This window comes from Glycine max, chromosome 17 (genome assembly GCF_000004515.6).
Source record: "Glycine max cultivar Williams 82 chromosome 17, Glycine_max_v4.0, whole genome shotgun sequence".
NCBI lineage: Eukaryota > Viridiplantae > Streptophyta > Magnoliopsida > Fabales > Fabaceae > Glycine > Glycine max.
The window spans coordinates 13,050,126-13,073,259 of NC_038253.2; the positions used below are offsets into that span (position 1 = coordinate 13,050,126).

General features: G+C 31.2%; 2 protein-coding genes across 2 annotated transcripts; one reads left to right on the top strand and one right to left on the bottom strand.

The window, feature by feature from the left end:
- Positions 1-3,195: 3,195 nt before the first annotated feature.
- PM16 (seed maturation protein) lies at positions 3,196-4,376 on the top strand. The gene is made up of 2 exons (NM_001250481.2): positions 3,196-3,337; positions 3,835-4,376. Exons 1-2 carry the CDS (start codon positions 3,251-3,253, stop codon positions 4,147-4,149), a joined length of 402 nt encoding a protein of 133 aa, NP_001237410.1. The 5' UTR covers positions 3,196-3,250; the 3' UTR covers positions 4,150-4,376.
- A 930-nt stretch (positions 4,377-5,306) lies between these two features.
- Positions 5,307-12,106, bottom strand: LOC100800916 (AP-2 complex subunit mu). Its single transcript, XM_003549936.5, has 13 exons — positions 11,850-12,106; positions 11,423-11,600; positions 10,071-10,161; positions 9,161-9,255; positions 8,125-8,214; positions 8,006-8,054; positions 7,791-7,929; positions 7,405-7,521; positions 7,062-7,152; positions 6,807-6,949; positions 6,419-6,533; positions 5,759-5,803; positions 5,307-5,670 (listed from the first exon to the last, which is right to left on the bottom strand). The coding sequence occupies exons 1-13, from the start codon at positions 11,930-11,932 to the stop codon at positions 5,590-5,592; spliced, it is 1,317 nt and encodes a 438-aa protein (XP_003549984.1). The 5' UTR covers positions 11,933-12,106; the 3' UTR covers positions 5,307-5,589.
- Between the last annotated feature and the right edge of the window lie 11,028 nt (positions 12,107-23,134).

Here is a 23,134-nt window from a genome sequence, read left to right on the forward strand (position 1 = left end):
AGCAACAACAAGCACTAAATTTGAAAGAAATTTGAACCACGAGCACAATAAGCTCTCACACTCAAGAAGAAAGAAAGAGAAAGAAAACTCAGTAAGGTAAGGAGAAATGTAAGCGTAAAGAATGAAGTTCAACCATTTTTTTTATAGCTGAAAACTTGAACCCCAACGTTCAAAATTTTTTAACGTTCACATGCTATACTAGGCTTTTCAGAACTGAAAACCCTAAACACTGCAAGCCTGAGCCTAGCTATGTTCTAAACACTGCAAGCCTGCAACGTGCAGACCTGGAAGCCTTCAACGTGAGCCTTCAACGTGTTCCGCAGAAGCCAGTGGCGGGACTGCCCACGTTGGCATGTCCCGCCAGTACCAGTGGCAGCATGGCTCCCTCTCTCCTAGTCAGCCATGTCCCGCCAGGACGAATGGCGGTATGGGTGCGCCTCTCTCCTAGTCACCATGTCCCGTCAGGAGGAATGGCGGTATGCACTGAGGCCGTTGTTGTCAATGGCGGTACAAGCTCTCCCGCCGGCAGCAATGGCGACACCCCGTAAATAACAGACCCCCTGTGTAATATGTTTTAAAAGGAACCATGTTTGGTAAATTGTTTCTAAATCAAGCCCTGTATAGTAAATTTGTCGAGATTAAAGAGTCTTTACTCAAGCCCGTCATACAATACACACGGGGGATCGTGATTAAGAAGTTACACACAATGTCTTGTGTGATACTCTGATATAGCAAGTTGACCCAACAAGGTAAAGTTGTGACCTCAAATACGACTTCTCTATTACTCTTTTAAAAGAATCATAAAATTTCAAAATACGATTTACTCATTTTCCATAATAAATTAAAAAAAATACTCATTCCTGTAATTTTTCAAAATCAATAATATCCCCTAAACATAAAAAAAAAGAAGCCAAATCTTTCCTAACATGTTATTCTTCTTGATCAAGTGTAATAGTTTTCATGTCAACTTTAATTAAGTAAAAAAATGGTAGAATTTAAAATTCAAACTTAGAGCATCTCAACATAGATTATTTTTCTGACATGCACATGAAAAGCAATGCAACAAAAAAATTGTGACAGATAAAGAGAAACTATGTAAGACCCACGTCTTGGTTTGGATTGTTTCGCAGAGCACTCGTTGCTCTTCAGTTTTTGTGGTGTTCACGGTACAAAAGTAATATTGTAATATTTGTTTTATTGTATATCTTAAACAAAAATGAATTTCGTTGCATATTCACAGTACGGTGGTTAAAATTGGACAACTTTCCTGCAAATAAATTGGATAAGTTGTTTTTTAAAAATTGACCTTTTTTTTAAGTAAACAATAAAATTGCTTAGTATAAATTGTAACATTTTGATAATATTGTCACACAATTATCCTTCAATGGCATCTTGTTTTCTCTGTTTTATTTTGTTTGCTTTTAACCCTTGTTTGTATACACAAATGGGAGATCCCAATCAATATAATTCTAACTTTTACTACAATTGGATGCCAAATTCGCAACTCCCAAATGCTCAAAATGTTTAACATTCTTTTTCTCAATCTTCAAATTCTCCAAATAATTATCCCAAACATATGAAATTTTTTCCATTTTTCAGTCCGTAGTTTATTTCCACCAAATATGTCATATATGATTATTCCTTATGTAATGTCAGGCCAAAGTGGGATGAATTTTTCATTCTCAACATTCAGTCTTTAATGAAATTTTGTAAGGGTAAGCTTTTAAGGTATAATTTACGATAAATGCAACCACATATAATATGAGATACTATTTAGTAGATATTTTTATCCAAAATGGATTACATTCGTAAAACTCATCCCAAAGCCAATAAAGAAAAAAAAATTGTTTGCCTAACGTTAAGAATCAACAAGAATAAACTTTGAAAGAATTTTTGGAGTGTTTCAATCATGATTTACAATTATATGTGATCGAGCACGATTTTGGAACATTGATATATTGAAGCAGATAATGAATGCATGCATAATACTACATAATATGATTGACGAAAAAATGAGATGAATATGATGTCAATTTTGATTATTCATATGATGGTTCTAGTAATGATGTCTCCATGCATGAAAAAGATATTTAGAAAAAAGAACGCATGCATGAAAATGAAATACATTGTCATCTTCAATCAAACTTAATGAAACATATTTAGAAATGTTTTGAACGCAAAAATAATGAAAATTGAACTTTATTTTAATGATAGGCTATTTGTATTTCTTTATGTATTTTAAAGTTATTATTATTAAGTTTAAGAGTTTAAAGTCTATGTGCTGAACAATGTAAAATAGTTTTACATTATTATTTAATTATAAATTAACTTTTAAATTACTTTAAGATAATTATTTTAAAAATCAATAAATTTATTATACATGATGAATTGAATTGTGATTGGATGACGACTTAAAAATTTGTATATTGTCAGGCATAACTCTTTTTCTTTAAGTTTAATTTGCATTATATTTTATTATTTTTATTTTAAAAGTTAAATTTTATTTAATTAAAATGTATCATATTTATTTACTTATTGTTATTTAAATATATTAACTTAAAATTAACATGAGTAATAAAATAAAGTTATTCAGAAAAATAAATATAAAGAGTTAGATATATAGTGGAGAGAAACTTTACTAAATTTTTTGGCTGGAGTAAAATTTTAATTAAATTATTTAAAATAAGAAATATGATGTGATATTGTAAAAAAAAAAAAAAAATATATATATATATATATATATATATATATATATATATATATAATATTGTTAAAAATTAAAAGAAAAACTACCAACTAGTGTCTTGTGCTTTTTTATCAACAGAACGCACGTGACTAGTACCTATTGAAATCAGATAAAAGATATGAGAACATTAGTTAGTTAATAGTGATAGAAACTAAAACTAATCTGATAAGATAATTGTGTAAGATTATTGATGTATTTAAATTAAAATCATAAATTGTTTTAAAAAATTCTTATTCGTTAGTGCTACGGTAACGGATAAGTTATAATAATAATAATCTAATTATATCTCTGGTTTTCTGTGAACGTGGCAACATGTTGATGGGAAAAGCTCTGCATGTTGAACAAGTGCACGGTACCTAGCGTGCCATGCTCTTCTTTTTTGTCGTGGCATGGTTTGGCTCGCATCTTCCTTCTCTTATAAAATCTCCACCACGTCCAGTTTTCTGTTCAAATCGTTTTGATATATGATATAGAAAGAGAGAGAAGAAGAAAAGAAGAACAAAGATGCAATCCTCAAAGGAGAAGATGAAAAACATGGCAAGTGCTGCCAAGGAACAAGTCGACATCTATAAAGCCAAAATAGACGAGAAGGTCTGCTAGCTTCCGAGCTTTTCCATTGTACATTCATATATTTTGTTCCATTATATAGTAGTAGTATCTCTCAATCAATGATTAATTTGAGTTTGTGGCGTAGGCATCAACATCATGAAGTTAGAATCTTGATATACTATTTATAATGCAGAAAAATAGGTTATGCACTTATATCCTATGTATGTTAAATTGATCATTTTTATGATGATAAAAGTTATATTTAAAAGTGAAATAATTTGAGATATTTAAAATTAAAATAATTTGTTATCGGAGAGGATAATATAATAACATAATTATTACACACTAACACTAATATGTAACCTCTTCAGCCACAAATTTAATGATGGGAAAAAACTTATTTTACTAAATTTGAAGACTATATGATCGTGCAAAGCTTGTCAGAGTTAATATATCTAATTTATACGTGCATCTTGAAGCTAAGGGTGGATGTTAATAGTTACATGAGAAATAAAGTATATGGGTTGATATTTGTGTAGGCAGAGAAAGCAACGGCAAGAACAGAAGAGGAGAGGGTGATAGCCCATGAGCACGCAAAGGCAAAGGAAGCTGGAGCAAAGATGGAGCTGCATGAAGCTAAAGCAAGGCATGCAGCAGAGAAGCTAAGCGCCAACCAATCACATTATGGTCTCCACCATGGCCACAACAACCCTCCCTTAGTAGGAACAACTCAGACTCACTACCAGCAAGGGCACCAGCACCAGCCACTTGGGGCAGTTCCTATGCCTGGAACCACTTATCCATCTTATCCACTAGGAGGAAACCCTAACCCTCCAAGGAACAAACATATATAATAGATCTATCTGTGTTTTGCTGTAGTACGTCTACTTCTTGTGTTATTACTCCTAGGAGTTTCTCTTTGCAGACATGAAATAAGAAGGGTTTCAATTTAGTCTGAATCCTTCCATGTATATTTGAGAGTGGCTTTGATTTCAGTGAATGTTTCCCCTTTTGTATTAATTCAACAATCTTTAAACTTCCAAGATGGTGGTACTTGTCCCATTGGCCATCATCATTGACGGTCCATTTCTCTCTAATCTTAAATTTGAATTTTATATATTCAATGAACATAAGCATTATCACGTACAGGTAAAGCAGTAGATAGAAGAAAGTTAAGCATAGAACAGTTAAGCACAAATTAGCATTATCACAGAATAACGACGAAGTTATAATTAAATCATTATGATTTTATGCGGAGTTTAATTTACTGAAATAATTTTTAATTAAATTTTACTTAACTTAGATTTTACTTAACTTTATTAGTTAATTAGATTTTACTTAACTTTTCATCGAATTTTGGATTTTTCAAAAGAAAGATTACTGAAGTTTTGGATTAGTTAATTAAAAGATTACTGAAGTTTTGGATTACTGAATTTTGGATTTTTCAAAAGAAAGATTACTGAAGTTAAGATTGGATTAGTCAAAAGAAAGATGACTGAAGTTAAGTATTATTCAAGTAAAAACAATTTTTGGTCCCTCTCTCCTTATTAATGGGAGTGACACAAAAAAAAAAAAAAAAACCAATTCAAGGGCACAAGGCAACAGCCTGTTTCAATTTCTAATAAGGTTGGTGTTCCAGATAAAATGTATATCAGCCTTGTCAACTAACTTGAGTGAGTTATTGAACTGAACTGAATTTTTAAATATTATTAAGAAATTATAATTCCTCGAATTAGACTAAGAAATGACAGGGTTAACGAAAAACTCGACATGCAGATTTTTTTCATAAAATTTAAAATGTACGGAATTTGAGGAAAACTAATTAACTTAATTGTCATGTTAAAGCTAAAGTTTAAGCCCTGTTCATATTTCTATACGAATTGCGAGAACTTCTACCTGGACAGAGGAACTGTAAGAATGACTTTTCATTGTACATTTCCTTGCAAACGTAAACACACAAAAAATCAATTTCAACATGAAAAAAATTCAATGAATCATCACTCAATAAATATTATCATTACAATAAATCGATTTTATATAACAAAAAATATAAGAACAAAATACAAAGTGTACAAGAGAACACTCAATTTCAGGATCCAATAACAGGCTGGCCTTTTGGAACAAAAATATTAAAACTGATTTTCATACAGAATCATACTGACAGCACATTGAGTAACTCCTGAACCTTCTTTCATTACATGTTTAATACAATACGAAACTTGGATAACTAGCCTGCACTGCGCCTTATTTGGGATTTTTGCTTCAATCTCCACCCAGCAAAATACCAATTGTGTCTAGCACCTAATCTCGTAGGATCCTGCTTTTGTAATGTAACGAACCCACTCAACGGTATTGTACCCACTCTTCTCCCACACCTGAAGAGAGTAAATAAAGAAAATAGAATCACTTAGTTATGAAAGAAAACAGGGGAAAATGGAACAGTAGGTTGCGACGGATACGTACCTTGAGGAAACGGACACGTAAACCAGATGCTGTGAACATGGGAACCTGCATCAAGAAATACAGAACAAGTGTAAGTGGAAGTTTGGAAAGATGGCTCCACGAGTGAATATGATAGATTTCTTCAGAAATTTACCAACAGCAAAGGATCAATACGTCCCATCAAGCTTGGCCAAAAAGGGGGAAAGGAAAGTTAAAACAAAAAAAAATTATTATTTGATCATCTGCTTTTAAATGAACGTAGTTGGACAACATCTGATGAAGGATCAAGATTGTAATCCAGTGTCCAAATTCTAATTGTCATAATTTCACTTCCAAGAGACGGACAGAAGCAGACTTTTTATTTAGTTTATGAATCAGACACACTTTTGCCTTCAACTAACTCAGAACAAGTACTTTCTTTGCAACAGCTAGAAAATTGATGATTGAACAGACGTAATTTCTGTTCCAATTCCTACTGTATCCACTTTTCACTCCAAATAATAATAATAATAATAATAATAAATGCACATATAATACACTTGATCTGCAATTTAAAGCTTCAGCCATAAGATTACGTATGTATTTAGCACTGATGATAACAACATAAAACACTGAGAAGTAAAGAGCAGATATAGTATGACACCTGCCCATTTTCATGGAATTAGTAAACCAATAACACACCTGAAACTCCATCTGAATTGGTGGTCTAGTCCAAGATTTCTTTTCTGTTGTTGTGGAAATAAGTTCAACTTCTGCACTTAAGGTTGACTCGGTTTGCCCAGGGAATTTTCTAATCCTAGAAATAAAGGAAAAACAACCAATAATGATATTAGAATGACTAACCTACTATAATGAAAAACTAAAAACTAGAGTATAAATGGAAAATAGTGAGGGGTGCAGAGGGGAGCGTAACAATTGATTCATATATACATACACCATGGCTTTTCACCTAAAAAAACATATTGAATGATACCCACCAATAACTTCAAAGAATAATTGGAATTTTTCTATATGGAATAACAAAGTGAAATACCATAGTTCAAATAATAATCACAATGAAGATACTTACTTCCAAACCAAACAATCAATAGAAGCATTGTATTTTGCTCGGCCAGATGTAACTGTGAAATTTGTTTTTGCTGTTTGTTTTGGAACAGGAATCTTGACTACAACCCCAAGTGCAAACATTTTTGCACCAAAAACACTTTTTACCTGAAAAATATGTACTGAAAAAATAAATGGATATCCAACATGTAAATGGATAGCCAAGTGGAGGATGGCATATCAACAAGAGAATGGATATCCAACATGTAAAATTTCAAACCTTAACGTTCACTTCTATCCGGGATCGACCAAGTTCCTTGATGGTTGGCAATACTTTGAAGGGAAGATTAACTCCCTCAGTTATACGATACCTGCCCAGATATAACTATATTAGCTGATATTAAACACAAATCAATGACAATTCAAGCATCATTATGAATCCACCCAATCCTATATAGCTAGTTATTTTGTAATACCAAACAATGGTTAAACAAGATAAGTTTGAAGGACAAAAAACAAACAGTTGAACCTCCACCCCCACCCAAAAAGCAAACAAGGAGAACATTTGCTTTTGATTTCTGAAATTAGATAGCAAGAGATAGACTAGAAAGAAAAGAACCTACTTCATTAGTTCAAATTCACCATCAGGTGGTACAAAACTAACAGTCTTCTCTGAGTTGAACCTTGTCAAATTTACACATTGATGGAAAGTGACATCATCAAGCTCGATACTTTTACCACTGCAACATACATTTGTTGATAAGAGGGGGGAAAGTGATTAGAATAGGGAAAGAGACCAAACAGCAGGATAAAATGCCCTCCAAGTACACCATACAGAATAGGAACTAAAATGGAAAAACAAGAAAACAAACACCCTATTTAAAACAAATCATTATCAATGCTAACATAACAGAAGAGCATAAAGACTAAAGTTTGAAATGACAATATTTAAAGGAAAAAAAAAAAACATTGGTGGCCAAAAGGGGAAATGAGTGCAACAGAAGGCTACCTTTTAGCAGGACGGGACTTAAGTTGTGCTTCTTTCTCAAGACCAATCTTGTCATTCAGACCCAACTTTAAATCAGGCATTCCAGAAAGAAAGCACTTCATAAGAATCTTCCCAGTGACATCACAACGCAGAACACTACCTAAATTCACAAACTAGTTAGCATGCGGGCAACCTAGCAAATATTAATATGGAGAAAAATGAAATCCACAGCCCACCTTTAGAAGACATAAGAAGATTTACACTTTCCACAATATCCAGGAAGACCTGTAAAGGGTGAATGTTATAACAGCACTAGCTGCATAGCAATCATTGTAAACAATAGATGTGACACTACCTCATTCTTTTTGTACACAAGCCCTTCTCTCCGCCAACCAACAGCACCAGTAACTTGTAAAGTTGCATTTGGAACAGGTCTATCTGTGGGCTTTTATTCAATGCACACAGAATATAGTCAAGAAAAGGATTTAAAGGAATACCCAACACCAGAGGGTAAAAATATTAAGTTAAAAAATATATATACAGATAGATAGAGTCGATAGACATTGCACAACACAGTCAGAGAACAGTAATAGAAACTGATATCAGCTTTATGGACAGAAGTTAAAAAGTTTGCATCACCATTTTTTTCTAATTATAATCTCTGAATTTACAACTTCATGTTGAGAAGAGGTGTAGGAAAAAAGATCAAAATAATATGGCATCAATGAAGAGAAAACTTGACCATGGTCCATAGGTATAACTCATGCCTTATCAATCAGAAACAGTGAAGAAAAAGGCTAGCTTCTAGCACAAACAAAACAGTTTATTTGTTCCTTATGAAGCAATTACAAAACAATTTAAAGTCTGCAGCAATGTCAACTTCAGTAATATGCATGAAACAAAAAGGTGTACATCGTGATAAAAAAATCATTTCACTTATGGTGACATGTGTCAGAGACAGAACGGTACCAAGTATCAACACAGACTATATCCATAATGAGATTTGTAATCTTGTAAATCTCCAACAAAGGTTGACAACTAGATCATCAACTTAAGCTGTTAAGCAGCCAACCTACAGAGACTGTTTTTAGACTTTATTTTGTCATGTCATCATCTCCATGTTTTCTCCTATCTGTACCCTTTCTTCATGGTAGCCACTAGCAAGTAGCAACAATAATGTTGGCTGGAATTTTCATATATCAATTATATGGAGCAAATGTCTTGCATATTATTTGATGTCCAGCATTTTCATACATCCATACATCTATGTGGTATTCTCTGAGATTTATTTTTTTGGTCATATCAATATCTCCCTGTTTTCTCCTATGATGTTCCAATCTATGCCCTTACTTCATGGTAGCTACTAGCAACAACAGTGTTTGCTGGCTAACCTTGGATGAAAATGGGGAACGCACTCCTTCCTGAGTGATATAAAGCTTTAAGATCTCTGGTGAAAGATTTTGTGGGTAACCAAAGTCCATAATTTCTGCAAAACAAAATAGGTAATAATCATTCACCCATTTAAATGACAAGTATTTTTTTCTCTCTCACAGAATTTACTCTGGCCTTCAACACTAAATAAACGTTGACTTGGCAAAATATATTTGTTTACCATTTCAATAATATAGAATACCTTCACAATGCAACACACCTAATAGTTATCAAGCAAGATCATTATTACAGTTGCACATACACAAGCACAATCAAACCCATGTCCACTACAATTAAAAAATCAAAAGAAAAACCCTAGTTTATTGCTTATTTTAAGCACACTAATTTTCATTGAAGTCATTACAATCATTTTGGTCAAGCTGTTGGGACTTGAGACCAACATAATGAAATTAGAGCTTGCCAAAGGCCTCAAGAGAGTAAGTAACTCATTGTATCCTTTCCTTTGTTTGCTTGCATTTTTGGCCGATTGTCACCATACACAAATGTGGGAATTTTTATATTCCTCCCAGATAAAAGCCTGGTTATAGTAGTTATCTATATAATTTAATTTGTATTTCAATGATAAGAATATCATTAAAATATATTCTAATTTCTAAGATGCATAATCATACTCAAGCTCTCCCTCTTCAGAATAGGTACTAAAGTAGACATGCATAACTCCTCACTTAAAGAAATTTGGGCAGATGTAGTTTTGCTTCGATATACTCTTATAATTTCTGAAATTTTCAAAATTAAAGGAAACTAAAACCCTTGCTTTGAGTTTCAAATTTAAAAAATAACACAGTAGACGATAATATCAAAGCAAGATCATGGAAGGCAATTAGTTGTTTTTCTGTATAAATTGCATACCATCTAGGAGCTCATAAATGAGTACAAAATTATTGCGAATTGCATCCTCGTCAAAAACTCCACCAAAGTATGATCGGAACAATGCAACAGCCTGGAAGTAAAAAAAAGTGCAATTATCAACCACCACAAATCACAAAGACCCTTTTTTTAATCATGACAGGTAGTAAAACTTTTGGAGAAACCATTCAAAAAAGATCTAAATGGTGTTAATGACAATTTGGTTTGTCAAATGTTGGCAATTGATCAAAGGCAACCTCAGCTGAGAGATAGGGCTTGTGAGCTGATTTTGTTCGCAGATTGAACTTTTAAGTGACTCTCTTAATGACATTTTAAAGGGTTTAGTTACTTCTCTAACTACTGATTACATGATAATGTCTCCAAGACTTACTAATAGGACAATTGGCCAAATAAACACAACATTACTGAGATCAATCCAAAGATAAACAACTATTAATTAACAAACACGTAAATTACTTTATAACTTTCCATTAACTCCCTCTTACTGGCAGAATTTATATCAGGACTTTTACTAGGATACTGCATCAATGTTATACTCCATTCCTATGTGTGTATATTTGACCTTAACACCTGTAACTAGTGCTCACCATTTCTTATTAGTTGAGAATCATTCCATCATGTGACAATAGGATGTGATGTAATGTAATAAAAGCATTGTTTAAATAAATTGTAATATTAGGGTAATTGTTTCTCTGCATTGCAGAGAAGCGTACATAGAATGAAGGTCAATTATAAAAAGAAAAATTTCAATTAGTCAACTGCTATGAATTTTAAGGCCAATCAGGTTATCATAATTATGGTCATACTACCAACTTATCCAGAATCAAACTACTACTCTGCTAGCACCTACAATATAAAAACTTTAGGGTCTCAAGCCACGGTTATATGTGAAAATTTCAATTGACATATTTCAGCTAAATCTGGTTGGCCTAAAAGATGAAGAATATAGTGGTTCAAGAAATAAAATCATAGATAGCACCAAAAAAGCTCCCACTATAGATGATGAAGCCAAGAAATAACACTATTATTGATCTACATGACCCTTAGCACTTCTACATATCTCAAGTCAAGCCCGGCATGGTTCAGCACTCATCATTGCTCCTCCACTAATTTCATGGTAGCTTACAACCCTCTTTGTCCATACATCAAGTTTGAGCTAACTATCAGAATTTAGAAGGTTCCTCCCATCTTGTTAACTCAGAGTAGATTCAGTAGAAGGTAACACCAAACAACCATTTAACAAAACATTAACAACAACCAAAACAGGATTAATTATAAGCTAGATAGAAGAAAGTCATGCACAAGCAGCACCCTAACAAGGTGAGCTACAGTACCTCAACAACAAACTTGAAAGCGCAAGCGACATTGGCATTGTTGCTAACAACAATGACAATGTAGACATTGCTGATCCTCATGTAAAAGAAAGAGCATCCACCAATCTGCCTCACAGGGCAAGTACCAAGCTCCTTCGTTTGCATAACATGCGTCCTAAAAGCATCCACCATATTTCCCCTACAATAAAATCACCAATTAGCCCTAGGTCTAGCCACGTCAATTCTTTCAAATAACAACCACGTTATAATCGCTACATACAATACAAGCTATAATCAAAACGCGCTTACCATCTAGTTTTACTCCTAACTTGTTTTTATAATAAAAATACCCAAACATAAATCACATACATCACTTCAAAATCAATTTTATCAACGTTCATCCAAACAGTCACTGTGAGAGAGAAAAAAGCGGAAGAAACTAGAGTACCCGACATCGTCGCGATAGAGGCGGTTGATGAGAACGTCGCCGCGGAGGTTGAGAAAGTAAATGGCGGAAGCGGCAACCGGCATTTCCGGTCCACTTTTATCGGAAGATCAATCGGAGATAGTCAGATACGGTGGTTCCGCCGCGGATCTGTAGCGGAAGGCGACGTCGCCGATTTGGTGGATTGGATTCGATCGGACACGGGAAAAGGTAATGGGTGAATTTGAGTTTTTTTCCCCATATATATAAAAAAAATTACCAAAACATACTACTCTTTAATTATTTATATAGATATACATATTTATTATTCACAAATGTAAATTAAGATTGGGAAAACCCAAATTTACACTGCAATTTAAGAAAATTTTGATTTTTTACATCGAGAATTCAGGTTCAACCCAAATTCTCAACGTATTTTTTGTTTTTCTTTTAAATAATTTTTTAGAAATATATATAAATAAAAGAAATTAATAAAATTAGAGAATATCATGATATTAAAAAAAATAGTTAAAAATATTACAATGTAAATTAATTTTAAAAATTTACATTAGTTAAAAATTACACAGTTGAAATATGTTTTATTAATTTATGAATGATGTGAAATGAAATGTGTTAATAATAATAAAAAATAATGTGTTTGACTTGAACTTCCGAGACAATGGAGACACCTATTATTTGAATGATCAATTAACCTCCAGATTGAACACCGTTTTTGTATGACTCTTCCCAATTACCATTAGGTATGACAATGAAACCTGTATCCGTGGGTATTCGCCCAAACCCGTCCCAATTTTGACAGGGAATACCCGAGTTGACCGGGTACAGATTTGAGGATTATCCGACTTTTTTAATCGGGGTCGGGAACGGGGATGTCATTATCCGTCTCATACCCATTCTCGTATCCACCCCGATAATGAAATTATTAAAATTTTATTAATTACTTGTTAATTTTTACATAATTTATTTTTTTTGATGATTTTGGTAGACAAATGTGTTGCAAATACAAGTAGTTAAAAATAAATATGTAATAATAATTTTTTAATCAAATTTTCAATATAATTTTTTACAATTTTTTTTCTTTTCACAAATCTAAATCGGGGACGGGGATACCCGATACCCAACAGGTACGAGAATGGGGTAACATATTTTAACCCATTGAGATCGGATACGGGTATATGTTGTGGAGTCGGGGTCGGGGACTAGGAAGGCAATACTTGTTCTCGCCCCTCCCCGTTGTCATGTCTAATTACCATATACCTGCTTGAGGGCCCATTGTTTTGCTAGTCATGTTTTATGATATGTGATGGTGTTTTCGAACTCTTACAAATGTGATGAATGTAGGAATGGTTAGTTGCTTTTGGACCTTAGTACTTTTACAAATGTGATGGTGCGCTAGTTCCATAGACAACGACCTCAAATTAGGAGAATAAAAAAAATTATGATTTGGACCTTTGAAACAATGCTTAAGTGCTCATGTTATGCTTAAGTGCCCATGATTTGCAATTTACACACGACTCTTAAAAAAAATAAAGGTTTCTCCAACAAAACTAACATAAAATGGACAACTTATATGCTTTTTTTCAGCATGAAAGTGATAATGGACATCACTGCAGCAACTGACATGGTAACATATTAGTCAAAATTGACAACACTCTCTAATTTGCACCCGCCTCTCAAAAAAATAAATGTTTCACCTACAAAACTGACATAAAATGGATAACTCAGAATCTCTTTTTTAGTCTGAAAATTATAATGGACATCTATTGCATCAGGTACCAAGGAAAAATCACAGTCGAAATTGACAACACTCTGCAGTTTACACACGTCTCTTAAAAAAATAAATGTTTCACCAACAAAATTGACATAAAATTGACAACTCAATATCTCTTTTTCAGTATGAAAAGTTATGATGGACGTCTGTTGCAGCAGGTAGCACGCAAAAATCATAGTCGTAATTGACAACACTCTGCAATTTGTACACATCTCTAAAAAAATGTTTCACCAACAAAACTAACATAAAATGGACAACTCACAATATGTTTTTTAGTCTAAAAATTATATTGAACATCTGCTGTATCAGGAACCAGGGAAAAATGAACATTGAATTCCAGAAAAGCCTTTAGCAGGAACACAATTTTAACCTTATGAGATTCCAATACACATCAACGGGAAAAAATGTTCATACAACTATAAATAACATCAAACACCCTCAATATAACCACACAATTCCACACAACATACCTTCACAAACCAAATTCAATCTTAATACTATGGCATTCTTGGGAGAAACAACCACTCAAACCATTGCTAACTCGAGATTAACCTTCATTTTTCTAAATGGATTAATCACTCACAACCAAACTGGTGTTTATTTTCAAAGTCCCACTCCAACACCAATGCGAGTTCCTAATGATTGTTCTTTTGAGACACTTAAGAGTATAATGCACAACACCCTTCAGCTAACCAATGATCAATTAGTGGATGAAAACTACTACAGACAACCATTCATAGATGCAAATTAGTAATATTTTTTTCAATCTCTACAATTGAAAAATGATTATGATGTTTACAGAATGTTAATGTGCAATAAGCAATACTCGTGTGTGTTGGCCCTATAGAATTATTATGTATCATCAATAGAACACCGAATGGTATACTCAACCTACTTCAATCCACTATTACTCCTACTCATGATGCGATGTTGTATTACTATAGGAAGTGAAACATACCAGCCAAGGCAGGTTTTTGGATTACTCCTTCATTAGAACAAATCCAATAAGATCTAACATTCCTTCGGGATATAGCATAGACAAACTTAAGGATATAATCAAGCAAGTTACACCTCTAGGGGTTCCCCCTTATGGAATTCACGAATCACAAGTGATCAGACAATTGTTCTTTCGACAATCAGACCATGCTAAATATTCAGAAAAATTAATCGAATATGAAATAACAAAGTTGGAAAACGACGAAGACGTGCCAAAGGTGTTAGTAGAATCTAACTACTGGAAACAATTCTGTCCAATAAAAAATTTAGTTATTTTGAGCAAACCAGTAACCCAAATGGAAGAAAACATGTCCCCTGCACAACATTTTTTAGACTATCATTAGTTTCATCATATTTGCATTGCAATTACATTTTTAGTATGTTTCATTATTCTCGTCTATCATCTCAGTCACTGTACTATTTAATTTTATGTGTCAATTATTTATTCACTGTGTTTTTTAATTTATTTTAATACTACTAATTAATTTTCTTATTTTTTAATTAATGTATATAACAAAATAAAACTGTCAATGACACATAAATTTAGCTAAAAAATACATACATCGTGACTAAAAAATTATATCATAATCTTCTCTAATTTTATTATTTTCCTTTATTTATATATATTTTCTAAAAATATTTTAAAAAAATAATTTTTAAAAATTAAAAAAAAATAACAAAAAAACATGTTGAGAATTCGGGTTGGGGGACCCGAATTCTCAACGTAAAAAACCAATTTTTTTTTTTCAAAATCTCATTGTAAATTCGGGTACCCCTAACCTAAATTTACATTGTGAATAGTAAACATGTATATTTGTGTAAATAATGGGGGGAGTTGTATGTGTTGGTTTTTTTTGTTGTATGTATGGGAAAAAATCATGAATTTGACAATTCAAAAATGCTGATGGCTGACTATGAATTAAAAATTGCGAAAAAATAGGGGTGGTCACTTGCGAATCCAAATTAACTCAAATCGAATCGAATAATTTGGATTGAGTCATTTATGTATTTAGGTCAAAATCAAATTGAACCAATCAAAATCGTACAAATTGGGTTACAAGTTTAGATTTATAGACCGATCAAAATCGAACTGATCAAAACTGTTTAAAATTTTTAGAGTTGTTTGATTTGATTTTAAATACTATTAATATTGGGACTCCAAGTGTTAGAATTGCAAGTGTGTTGGCACTACTAGTATTGAAACTTCTTAAGGTATTATTTTCAGGTACATTGTTATTTGTTTCATCTTTTTCTATATTATTTTTTCTATCATGTTTATAATATTAATGGATAATATTTTGTTCACTTGTTTAAGCAAATCTGATTGCAACAAATTTGATTATAGCAAATTTGGTTACAACAAAGTTTATTGCAAGAAATTAGTTATAGGAAATAATTGTGATTAAGATTATTATAGTAAATCTCGTTGAAGAATATTTTGTTTTAATTTGTATTAGTCTATTTTAGAATATTATGTTGATGGTATTAAATGAATCAATGTTATTACTTTCAGACATTTGATAATATTATGTTAATTGTATTGAATATTTCGATGAATCATGATATAAAATAACAATTCTAAAAAAAGATCAAATTTAAATGGGTAACCCGTTGGTCCGAACCGAACCAAATCGTTCATGAATGGATAGGGTTGAGCTGGGTTTCAAAAAAAAATTATAAAAATTGAACCTAACCAAACCAATAAAATTTGATTGGGTTGGATTCTGAATTTAGCCAAAACCGACCCGATCCAGCCTACAAACACCCCTAGGAAAGAAAGAAAAAAAGTACGCAAAAACCAAAAAAAGTTGGGAAAAAAAGCATAATCAATTAGAAATTAAGTGACTGCATTACTCTTTATATTAAGTGTCAGATTTTTGTATTTGTATTATTTTTTGTCTCATAATATTAAATCATATTTCATACTTTAAATGACTCAATATTTTATCAGGGATAATAATTTTTACCTTAATGATCCCATATTTCCCTAATGTACCCTCACTTTTATATGTTATTATTTATTATTTATTTTGAATTTTAATTTAACATATTTCTATAACAATTGTTAAATGATATATATATATATATATATATATATATATATATATATATATATATATATATATATATTACATTTTAATTAAATAAAAATTTCAACCATCAATTTTCAAATGCTTTTCATAATGGTTATTTTCTAAGGAAAAATATTATTATTTGTATAACAAATTTTATAACATATTTCATAACTAATAGAGAGATAATCATAAGAGTCGACTTAGTAGTGAAATATTGGGATAGATACATAAATATTTAGTTCAATCCTTAATATTATCATTTGGAAAAAAAAAACTAAGATAGAAAGACATAAAAAAAGAAGTTTGACATAAAATAAATTATCTTTTTATTAATGAAGAAAAAAAATAATAAAATTACAAGCGAACAAAATTTGTATGAAGTGCATCAGTTACACAGCGAAAAACATCATCGGGGCAAAGTTCTAGCATGACCAATGGCACGCTAGTGGAAGCTACCTTCTTTGTGAGAATATCAACGCAAGCATTCACTTTCTGGAAAGTGTGGATGATACTCCTGCAAAGTATAGTAAGTAGCTCAACATGCATGTTCATTGTGTGATCACAATGCCCATAGAACCTGAAGAGACAAAGTCCCCGAGAATCCTGCACTATACCTCCAAAACCTAATGGCCCCAGGTTACCCAAAGAAATTTCATCAGTATTCAACTTGACGAAAGGAGAAATAGGTGAAAGCGGTGTTATGTAGGTCTCTTGTGGAGGAAGATCCCTTAAAGTGAGTCTGAATGAGCTGACATTGGCTTGCGATCTGATTCATAGTGTAAATCTATGTCCATTCCTTGCCTTGGAAACAATAATGGTTACGGGATTTCCAAATGACCCAGCATGTAGTCCCAAAGAGTTGACAATTACGCCTTAGGGCATTGTGGCACAACTATAGAACATCATCTCTATTGAAGTGATTAAGAAATGAAAGAATATGAAGCTGATGCCAAATAGATTTAGCTCCTCGGCAGCCTCTTAACGTGTGAATCCACTCCATTACACCTGCAACAAAAAGAAGAGGAAGACAAATGTATCCTCCAACGAAAAACACTAGTAGAAGGACTACCTCTATAGGTAAGCCATAAAAAGTTTTTTATGTTTTCTAGTAGTCTCAAGTTCCAAATCCAAGTCCAACTTTTTTTCACATGTATTTAGAATGGTAAGTGTTTGACAAAGCCACCTAAAAGCAGATTTCATTGAGTAGCAACCTAAAGGGGATGGGTCCCAAATGAATGTGTCAACAACCTCCTCATGCAGGACTATTTTATGAACCGATTCTTGAACCTCCAAAGGAACCATAGTATGAAGAGTAGACCAGTTCCAAGAATCATTTACATACATATCACAAAGTTTCAACTAGGTATCAACAATATGTACAAACAAAACCTCATCGCATAGTTTTTTCCATGAAACCAAGAACCAAACCAGAAGGATACATCACCACGCCCCACACAAAACTTAAACCCCTCTCGAAGACAGTCAACGACTTTCAGAATATATCTTATGTGTAAGGATTCTCATTTTTTAAGTTGACGTTTAAGATATGATCATCATGAAGGTAGTTCAAGGATAGGATTTGAACTCATAACTTGTTGGGTTCGTCCATGAGAGCCCATGCATGCTTGCCAATGAGGGAGATACTTTACTCCTTTGCTCTATGAATACCCAAATGTTATAAATGATTTGATGGAAAGATATAAACACAAAAAAATGTTATTGTATAAACTATTATATGAATATTGTATCTCTTTTTGAAATTACTTTGAATGCTTTGCAACAAACAAAATCAAAATCCATATATGAGGAGTGTTATCAACACATTCCTTACTATCCGTCAAAATTCATTGAAAGCTACTAAATGTTTGTGTAGCTCATTAAATATATACACACTTCATTTGATCTTGAATAAAAGCAAAAATAATTATTTTGTGTTGGTCTCAAATATAATTAAATATCAACTAATTCTACCTTGTTTAATAAGATCATACTAAAAATATCATTCATTTAATTGAGGTTTATTTTCAATGACTCTTCAATCCTTGACATCAAGTTCTAAGAAATGTTAGCTTAGGAAAAAAGTTTAGTTTTTAAATAAGATTAGTACAATAAAATGATTCTGCTCACTTTATTAATTAGTGTAAGTTTATTTTTTTTTATATTTAAGATCAAAGAAAGTATATGCATACATACATACTATTGAGATTTTGACAATAGTATTAAATCACTTAAGTAACACAATTATAAGTAAAGTATCGTTTTCATAGGGACTTGTGCGATAAATTGCATACTTAATATTAAAATGATAGATTTTGAGAATTAAGAAATTAAGTAACTGAAATTAAAAACAACTGCATAAAAATAAAAAGACAAAAAGTGAGAGAAAATTGGTTGAGAACTTTTGTCAAACATTTGGTGAACATAGAAAATTGAAGTAATTTCAATGAGAGAAATCATTAGGGTTTAACTTCAGTTAACATTCAAACATGCAATCATTATGTATTCCTATTCAATTAAGATTTGGTTTCATCAACTCACAAACTTATTCAAGCTTTAATCCCTTAAGCTAAAGAATCTAAGTTCATTGATTCCATTATCAATCCATTAAATTAGTATAACCAAGGTATTTGCATTAAGAAAAAAGATTTTAGTGATGACCACTAATATTTGTCCTATTCTTAGGCATAAAAATGATTGGTTATCTTTTTCAGTTCGTAATTCAATAAAATTTCCCAATTACAAATGAATAATTAGAATCATGCAATCGATTAATCAGTTAAAAAATAAACATTAAACATAAAAGAAGAACAATAAAAATCTTTAATTGAAATAAAATAATATAAAAATTACATAAAAGTAAGACCAATTACATTAAAATCCAATAGGGAGGAAATTAGTTGCTCATAATCATGGGGAAGAAGCAACTAATAGAGAGACAATGAAAGACAAATCCTTTAAGTATCAAAGCTGTCACCACATCTCCACTTTCTTTTCTCTCTAAAAATGTGACAAAATCATTCTTTTTTCTCTCCTCCTATATATCTTTTACGCTAAATCTCTTCTTTTTAAAACAAGATAAATACTACCGTAATTAAAGCTACAAGATAGATAGAGTTTAAAAACAAATTGAATTAGAAAAAAGGAAATCTCGTAGGGGTCAAATTCATTTTTACATAGGGTGTGCAATTCCTCAAGACTTCCCAACAAGCTTTTTATGTCTCTACAAGACTTCCAAAGCTATAGACTTTAATAAAGTTCCTACAATCACAAGAGAATAACGAAAGATAAATTGTAAAAAGGGTATAAACTAAAAATCCTAATAAACAAAACTTTTATTAAAAACTCAACTAAAATGGACATAAATAAAGCTCAAAACCCTATAGGTATCATATTATTGCCCCTAAATTTCTACGAAATATAGGAATAAAAGACAATTATCATATATATATATATATATATATATATATATATATATATATATATATATATATATATATATATATATACTTTTTTTTAATATGAGTACATTAACAATTAACACTACAAATTTTTAATATAAGTGCATTAACAACCAAAACCACTTAGTTTAGGGATATTAATGTACTTCACCATTTAATTTAAAAAAAATAAATAAAAATTCTCTCCTCTTCCATACGTTCTGTCTCGCTCATCTATCATTTACATGACTTTGGTGACACACGAAACCTCCTTTCTTATTTTATTTTATCAAATTATAGAAGAATTATAATTTCATATTTTAGTTTTACTTGTCACTGAATGTTGAAGAATTGATAGAAAGTATCTTCTTTGAATTTGTAGTCTCGAGTAGTGCTGAAATTTCAAATTCAAATATTTGGAAATATAATTTCATTAAAATTCGATAAAAGTGATCTTAATAGTTGAATTGATTTTATTCAGGTGTCCTTGTTGTGATGTAGAATAAAAGGGAACCCTCTGTAACAAAAAAAAGTACCTATAAGCGAGGAGAGAAAGAGAGATCGAGAAGGAGAAGAAAAGTTAGAAAATTGAGAAATGACATGTGAGAAAGAAGATAGAACGCATGGAAGAGGAGAGAGAAAATAGTTTTTTCAAACTAAATGATAAAGTACAATAATATTTTCAAATTAAATTTTGAGAAAAAAAGTTAGATGTTTTTTTTTCCAAAATTTTTTGTATTGGTCGTTAATGCACTTATGTTAAAAAAAAATAGTGTGTACATTAGCAACAAATTTAAATTTTATATAATCGTCTTGAAAATTTACTTCCAAAGATGTTTTTGACTTGTTTCTTTAATGTAATTTCTTAAGTATTCAATTTTTTTCTTTGCCTATAATTAAACATTAAAAAGCTAGTAAATTCCCAATAATTTAAAAACACAAGACAAACATCGAATTGGGTAGTGAAATTGACATGAAATTAACTCAAACAAAGTTTTAAGTTAAGAAAATGTAAGTTAAATGTCCAAAATATCTAAATACAAAATACATTTACGAGGTGTAAGAAAAAAAATAGAGTTAAAGCATAAAACCTTAAAATTTATGTTTATGGATCTTTTCTTTACTTATATATTGTGTTTAATTTTTTCACTTTTATTCGATGTAAGACTTCACCTCACACTTATACTCCAACAACCGCTAATCTCTTTTCAATAAAACAATTTTCACAGCAGTACTATGTTCATCTCCGTTTTCATATTTAAAAATTTATATTAAATTATTTACTCATGTAAATGGAGTGATTCCAATTCCTTTGAATCCATTAAGATATGTTGTTTTAACTAAAAATACAAGATGATCCCCTCACACTTGAAACATGAGTTTTCAATAACATAACAGTTATACATAGTTGCAAATCAATAAAACATATTGTAATATTAACATAACTAAAAATCATAGAAAACTTAAAATGATATGGGACCAATTAAATTACAAAGAAGATAAGTATAACTTTGATGTCACCAAAGGAATTACATAACAACATTCTATATTTTCCTCAATTTTAAACGCAATACGGAGAAAAAGAAAGCAACACTATTTAGCAAGAGAAATTAATTCATTTTCAAGCACTATGTATAACACATGTTCTGATGATGACTCAGGATTTTTTCTATACTAGAAATAAACGTGTTTCGGACACACAAAAGTTAGAGGTTCATTCAAAGGCAATAATCCAAGCATTACATAATTTGCATGCATGCTAAACACAAGATAACCACAAGTCGTCCTACACATTTTCACCTTGAACTTGTCCTAAAGAAAATATAATTATAAAGAAATGTCCGAACTGAGTGAAATCAATTGGGTTTAAAAGATAACACAAATATTTTATACTGTAAATTGGCTAATTCAAAATCATCTTAGGTTGGCTATATAGCAACTTCGAAAATAAACCTTGCTCAAAAGCCAAAATTCAGCAAATATTTGTAACATACCACTTTATAACATACAAATAACATGTATACCCACTCAATTGATTCAAAAGTGGACATGAATGCGTTTGAAACACAATTTTAAAATACACCAAGTATACACATAATTTTTGTTATATACTTTACAATTTTTGTCGTGCCTTTGGAACTTCATTCAATCAACTTATCTAACATCCAATTAAGTATACTTCACTTACTTGATCTAAAAATACTATCCCAATTTAATCACACGGGCGTAATTATAAACCAATTTATGGCACATACAAGCTTGATAATCATAACATGGACAATTCAATCCAAATGGGTATGCCAATGTGGTCTTTGAGCATTCAATCAATTATTTTGAGTTGGGGTTTGTTAGACTGTGAGAGATTAATATAAATCTCTTGACATTGCTAAGCACAAGTATAACTAAACATTTAAGATATTTGACAACAAGCAACACACGTAAGGTTATATTAGACACAAAACTTCCAAAAAGTATTAGGAAAGGAGAACAACTAACTATCTTTGTATGTCAGTCTATACCTCACCCCTCACTCTCCCACTAAGGTTATATTAGATTCTCTAAACATAACTTCACTCAAAATTAATTTGGATAAAAACAACATTGCAAAAAGTTCATTTATAAAATTATTTTTAGATGTATACTAGTACTTATTAGTAAAAATAATAAATACTATTTATAACATTAAAAATATAATATGAAATTAAAATAATATTTTTGTCAATACATGGTGTTAAATTTGTCCAACAATATTGCAGAAATTTATAATCCAAAATTAATTTGATCTGTATAATTTAGAGAAAATAAAGAAATTTTGAATAGAAAAGTGAGATATATTTTTTTTTCTAAAAAAATCCCATTTTTTTCATTTTAATCAAGCTAGTACATTTATATAATGATAATTTATACAAAATAAATATTTTTGAATATATACATTATAATTTAAATTTATAATGGATGATTTAAATTGTGATACAAGATTGCTTTCTAACTATTGACAACATTTTTTAA

What these genes read in the sequence shown, in the direction of transcription:
- PM16 (NM_001250481.2), top strand. Translation starts at nt 3,251, where the DNA reads ATGCAATCCTCAAAGGAGAAGATGAAAAACATGGCAAGTGCTGCCAAG. An exon ending in AAGCCAAAATAGACGAGAAG is followed by an intron (nt 3,338 to 3,834) that starts GTCTGCTAGCTT and finishes ATATTTGTGTAG; the next exon opens with GCAGAGAAAGCAACGGCAAG.
- LOC100800916 (XM_003549936.5), bottom strand. Translation starts at nt 11,932, where the DNA reads ATGCCGGTTGCCGCTTCCGCCATTTACTTTCTCAACCTCCGCGGCGAC. An exon ending in GTTCCCCATTTTCATCCAAG is followed by an intron (nt 8,215 to 9,160) that starts GTTAGCCAGCAA and finishes ATTGAATAAAAG; the next exon opens with CCCACAGATAGACCTGTTCC. An exon ending in TCTTCTTATGTCTTCTAAAG is followed by an intron (nt 7,930 to 8,005) that starts GTGGGCTGTGGA and finishes TTGTGAATTTAG; the next exon opens with GTAGTGTTCTGCGTTGTGAT.